The 6,507-nt window shown below is 37.9% G+C and overlaps 1 protein-coding gene across 2 annotated transcripts in view; it reads left to right on the forward strand.

Moving 5' to 3' along the window:
* Positions 1-6,233, forward strand: part of NMRK1 (nicotinamide riboside kinase 1) — a 34,301-nt gene extending 28,068 nt beyond the window's left edge. Inside the window, exon 9 of one of the 2 annotated variants that reach the window (XM_012721515.1) lies at positions 6,198-6,233. In XM_012721515.1, the coding sequence (XP_012576969.1) occupies positions 6,198-6,199 (2 nt within the window). In that variant the 3' untranslated portion in view covers positions 6,200-6,233. Of the gene's footprint in view, positions 1-96; positions 666-6,197 lie in introns of those variants that run through there. The other variant, XM_012721514.1, reaches the window with a different exon arrangement.
* Positions 6,234-6,507: the final 274 nt, after the last annotated feature.

The raw sequence follows: 6,507 nt of genomic DNA on the forward strand, positions 1-6,507 counted from the left end.
TGGTTGTTCATTATTTTTGTTATTTTCTCGCCTGGTCCATTATACTCCTGCTATGAGTGAAACCATCCGGTATTTTTCTTTCTCTTTCTGGCTTAGTGTGTCCTGTATTTTAGCCAGCACTTCGACTTGAGCAGCAACTCCGATATGTATCAAGAAGCCAGGGTTTTTCATCCCTGGCTTGTGGACCTATTATCAAATCACAGGAAAACAGCGAAGTTCCCAGCATAGTGCCAGCTCCAAGGCAGGAAGATGGATGTAGAGAGGAAAGACAGCCACATATCTTCCAAAAACCGCCAACAGTGTCCCCAACAGACTTCCCTGTGTGTCTCCAGGGCTCACATGGCTACTTCTTAACGCAAGGGAGCCTGGGAAGCAGATGTCATGATGGATTTGTACCAGTTATGATTCACTGTCTGGGAATGTTGCCACAGAAACAAAATCAAGCCTCTTAGCCTCTTTTAGCAAGGAAGGAGGAGGAAAATGGTAAGCCACTGGAAATGTCTACCACAGCCATTTTCTGCATACCCTCTCTGGCCATGATTTAATCAAGCTTAGGTTGGTGTTATTTGTGTTATAAAACTATAATTATTTTTTAATAAAAGCATAGGTATGACTTTTTAAACCTAATTTCAAAGAATTTTTGAAGTATCCCCTGCTTTTTTTCCCTAGAGAGGCATGTTCCTCATTATAAATTATAGAATTACACATTCTCCAAATTTCATCATGTGAGCTCAATGTAAAACTCTCTTGAAAAACAAAAATCTTAATAAACATTACAAATGGAAACAGTCAAATCATTTTGAGAAAAAATAAATACTTTTGGCTTGTTAATATCAGTGAGAAATAAATTAGGAATTTGCGGTAAGAATGCCAGTGCTTTTTCTGATATGTACATTTCATATTATAGCTGTTTATCAAAGCAGTTAATTGGACACTTTATTGATTTAAGAAGGCATATATTGTATATTGAAAAGAAGCAAATATGCTCAAGTCTTTACTTTCTGTGTAAACAGACTCAGTCCCTTTAGGACAAATTTGCTGTAGGGAAGCAGCATTGTGAAGAGTTCAAAAGTGGACTTCATAGTCTATTACATTAAAGGATAACATTCAAGCCCAGTGATTTTCCTTTCAAGGGCATGCTTGTGGTAGTACATGGAATCATAAAATTTTGGATGAGTATCAGCTGTTCCAGTGCACTCTTATTTCAGTATTGGAATTACATGGTAACCTGTTAACCATGTATAGCATGGTAGTGTTGAAACCTGGGCCAGACTACAATTCCTACACCACATTAACAGACATACACATTTTTTATTTTAAAGCAAAGAATGACTGTAAAAATGCTTGCTAGAATGCATCATTTGTTCCTCTCACCTTTGAAGAAAACAAATTTTGGAGACTGGGAAGCCCATGGCTATGTTAGGGAAAAATGAAGCTTTCTGTTCTTGAAGGAGGCAAGCCAACTCATGAAGTTATCCATGGGGCAAAAGGCAGTGGTGAGCTAATATGAGCTCCCTGCCATATGATGTTAGGTCTGTGGCACTAGCTGTTCTTAAAATACTCCATCCATGGTGGACAGTTAGGAAAAAAGCAGGGGGCCCTCCCTGGTGATGCAACAGGTTCAAACACAGCACTACAAAGCTAGCTATAGCTGCTCCAGTACAAGTTCAATCACTGGCCAGGGAGCTGACCACAGGGCGAGACAGACCTCTCCTGTCTTGCCCACTGCTCCCCTTAGCAGTATACTTCATCAATCTGCCTATTCTGCTCCCCACTCTATCTCTAGTGAATCTTCTCACCGCCCCTGCACTTCTGGCCTGTACCCCAATTCTATATACATGCATAAGTAAATAAATCTTAAAAAAAAAAAAAAAAGGATGTGAAAAAAGAATACTATTATAGAAATGGGTGAAATACAGAAATAGGTGAAAATTACAATTGCAGCTCAGGGATCCTAATCATGAACTGCAGGTTAAAAAAAAAAAAAAGACATTAAAAACAGTTTGTCACTGACGTGAGCCTATTAGATGTATCCATACCCTTGAACCCAGAAACATGTTATTAAATCAAAACTAGCAACTATAATATGTTCCCTGCTGGCTTCCAGATACCAAAGTAACAAGGTTGGCTTCTTCAAGATTAAAAATCGAGACCAAAAGTCACACAAAGAAAGCAAGCTCTTTAGACTCTTCCCTGCAAACCTACAGAGCAAGTTCCTAGCAGTGGTTCTCAAAAAACCTTAGCATGTACTAGTATTACTTGGAGGAATTGTTAAGACACAGCATACAGGTCCCTGATCCCAGATTCTGACCCAGTAGGTTTGGGGTTGGGCCTTAGAATCTACATTTCTAACAAGTTCCCAGGTGATATTAATTAATGCTAGGCAAGAGTGGCAAGGACCACTCTTCCAAAATGACTGCTCTAAAACTGACAAATCGAAGTTTGCAGACATAGGAAAGTTCATACTGTCTGTCAATTGGAAATACCCGGATATCAGTGTAAAATTACTGGTACCTAAAAACGTTACAGTCACTCTTTGCTAGTTATTGACTCTGGTTACTGGTTACTCTAAGCTTTAAATTCTCCCTTTTTCTTCTATAATGAAGCCCTCCCTCATGGCTCAACAGGGTAAAGCACAGCAGCAGGTAGCTAGCCACAGCCTCCGTAGGACAAATTCGATCCCTGGCCAGGGAACTGACCCTCATGGCATGGCAGACCTCTTTTCTCGCCCGCTGCTCCCCTCAGCAGTGTACTTCATCAGTCACCCTGTTCTGCTCCCGGCTCTGTCTCTGGTAAATCTTCTCATTGCCCTTGCACCTCTGGCTTGTACCCCAGCTCTGTATGCATAAATCAATCAATCTTCAAAAAAGAAAAAAGAAGGCCCTCCATAGTGGTGCAGCAGGTTAAAGCACAGCATTATGAAGCTATCACAGCCATTGCAGCATGAGTTCTATCCCTGGCCAGGGAGGTGATCCACATGGTGTGGCAGACCTCTCCTGACCCACCCGCTGCTCTCCTCAGCAGTGCACTTCATTAATCTGCCTATTCTGCTCCCCACTCTGTCTCTGGTGAATCCTCTCACCCCCTATACCTCTGGTGTGTACCCTACTTCTGTATACACAGAAATAAATAAATCTTATGAAAGAAAATGAATCTGGGCCTTTTAAGTGTTTTTCTTTTGCCATGTGGAGCAGTGTTAAATTTAGTCAACAGAGGGAGCTGGAGACATAGTTCAAGACAAAAGAATTTGCCTTTTGATTCCTGTGGGTGGCAAGTGTAGCAGAGTGCAGATGTAGTGAGATACCTTCCTATAAGCTGCTTTTCCAAGGTGTTTTTTGGTGGGTGAATTTCCAGCAAGTTTTGTTGGCATGACACCACAGCTACTTCCCTACCATTCAGTGAATCCTGGCAGTGTTTTCTGCAAAAAGGCTTCCTCTCACTTAATGGGAAGGAGTAGAAGGGCAAGGAAAACTATCCCCCTTTCTTGAGTGCTTTATTTTGGCCCTAGTGAATGTGACTGTTTTTTTTTTTTTTTTTAAGATTTATTTATTCATACAGAACTGGGGTACAGGCCAGAGATGCGGAGGGTGAGAGGATTCACCAGAGACAGAGTGGGGTACAGAACAGGCCGACTGATGAAGTACACAGCTGAGGGGAGCAGCAGCCGCGCCATGTGGTCAGCTCCAGGGCAGGCGGGAATCGAACTCATGCGGAAGTGGCTTTAGCTTCTTAGTGCTGTGCTTTAACCCTCTGCGCCACCGGGGAGGGCCGAATGTGACTGTTTTTTATACTCATTTCTTTATTTCTTAGTAATGAAATATAATATAAAAAAGGAATTGCTTATATTGTATTGATATAATATATAATTATATAATCAGTTACGAAGTTCTTTATCTTTAATTTCTATGTATTACTGAGATGTTTTATGTACTTCCTTATTTTACACATTTAAATGTATACATATGAACAAACAACAGTACATGTGTGTGTGTATGTGTGTGTATTTAAAACAGGTAAAGTAATATACATACCCAGAAGATGTCAAAAAATAAAAGGCAAAGGCAAACTAAGAAAATTTTTAAAAATGACAAAAATCACAAGAAGTGTTCATTATCTTAAATGTAAATGGCTTGAAGTCATCAATTAAAAGATACAGAGTGGCTAAATGGATTTCAAAACAAAGTCCAACCTTATGCTGTTAACAGGAAACCATCTTTCCAAGAAAGACAAGTAAGACTTAATAGTTTAAGGATGGAAGGCAATCTTGCAAGCAAATGGTCATCAAAAACAACCCAGGGACAGCTATAATTTTATCAGATAAAACAGACCTGCAATTTAAAAAGGTATAAGAGACAGAGGTAGACCTAACATTATGATTAAGGCCCTAGTACAACAAGAAGAAATAATGCTCATAATATTTGCACCAAAGATATATATTTATTAATAGCTAAAGATACACATTGATAACAACACAGTGATAGGAAATTTTAATACTTTAAATTTTAATAATTTACAACTATACTATGGACAGATTAACATGACAGAGAATACATAAGAAAACAAACATAAATGAGGAGCCAGACCAAACAGATGTGACAGCCATCTACAATCTACTCCAACCAAACTGCTGCATATATATAGATATACCTACCTATATCTATATATATAATCTTCAAACACACATGGAACATTCCCAATAATAGACATATGGTAAGCCACAAGTCAATTATCGATAAAATGATGAAGAATGAAATCATACCAAATATTCTGATCATAATGATTCTAACTTATCATCTTTACGAATTCTTTAATCATAAGAGATGAATTCAATACTCTTAAAGCTAGAAATACTTTATTTTTAAAAAACTGGGAAAACCAGAAATACATAGAAACTATAAAACATGCTGCTTCATATCTGTTGGGTTAAAGAGGAAACTAAAGCACTCCTAGACTCTTGAAGATGAAGATAGAAACTACTAGAATTTATGGACTGCAGCAGAAAATAGTCTAAATAAGAAAGATAATTGCTATACAGGCCCTCATTAAGAAGCAAGGAAAATCCCAAATCAATTACTTCAAGTGTGATCAGAAAAGAAACCAGGAAAAAAAAAAAAAACCCCAAATGTCATTGCATCCAATTCCATGTGTGCTTGGCAGGATGAAAAAACTTATAAGATCTCTTACAAAGCCCCAAATACACACATAGTATGAGCATCCCACAATGCTAAATGTGATTTGACTCTTTAGAAAATAAAATCACTAAATGGGAGCTAGTTACTTCATCTGGCTCTTGGCTGAAGAAATAGTGATTGGTTCCAACACTGGTGGAAAACTGTGCTGACTTAATGGAGCAAAGCATGCCTCCCAATTTCCATCTGCCCCTTTTTCAGCAATAAAAATTCTGGTTTTCAAGTTGGAGCATTATCATCAATCTAGAAGAGTTTTAAGAATTTCTCTAATTATTGGGGAAAGAATATAATTTGGCTATAAAAGCCAGTGCTCTGGTGTCTGTCACACCAAGCATGACCAAATTTAGCTGTGTGACATCAAGCAAGTTAATGTCTATTCTGTGGCTCAGTCATCGATTAAACAGAAATAATAAACTATTACATTTGAATCCACACAAATGCTTTACCTTAGCATAGTAATCTACAGGGGATATGAATCCATTAAATATTAGCTAGTATTTAAAGACAGAGAAAATATCTAAATTTTCTAAAGTAGAAGGTTACAATCTTCAAGTGTAACTTTAATTATATGCTCTTTAAATCTAATAGTCAATAGTTTTGGAAGAGTGAACTGATACTCAGCTTTCCTTTTCTATTCTAGACTTTAATCTTTTAGGAATTCTATAAATAAGAATTCAGCTATATTAAAGCAAAACTTAAAAAGTTGTCTTTAAAAGCAAAACCCAAGGAACATTTACATTCTAAAAATATATTTTCAATATGACAATGAAAAATAAGAACATTAGCAACAAGTAGTGCTAGATTATGTAAACTAAATATGATTTAGGATATCATCAAGTAAGTTTCTAGAGATAAAAGTTGTAAAACAGTACTTGTGATTATAAGCAAAGCATTACATGAGCATCTTATACAAAATGACTATTGAACCTCTGTTTACTTTGCCTATTTATGATAGTTTATGTGGAATTATATGGAATTTTTTAAAGATTTATTTATTTATGCTTACAGAACTGGGGTACAGGCCTGAGGTGTGGTGGGAGAGAGGATTCACCAGAGACAGAGTGGGGAGCAAAACATGCAGACTGACAAAGTATACTGCTGAGGGGAGCAGCAGGCAGGTCAGAAGAGGTCTGCCACACCATGTTGGTCAGCTCCCTGGCTGGGGATCAAACTCATACTGCAGTAGCTTTGGAAAGCTTCATAATACGGTGCTTTAACCTGCTGCGCCACCAGGGAGAACCCTATATAGAATATTTTTATATGGATGATGGAAGTGGGGATACCATAATCTTTCAGTATTCAGTAACTCCAGCAGTCT

The sequence above is a fragment of the Condylura cristata genome, unplaced genomic scaffold, assembly GCF_000260355.1.
Source record: "Condylura cristata isolate star-nosed mole 26May11 unplaced genomic scaffold, ConCri1.0 scaffold00006, whole genome shotgun sequence".
Lineage (NCBI taxonomy): Eukaryota > Metazoa > Chordata > Mammalia > Eulipotyphla > Talpidae > Condylura > Condylura cristata.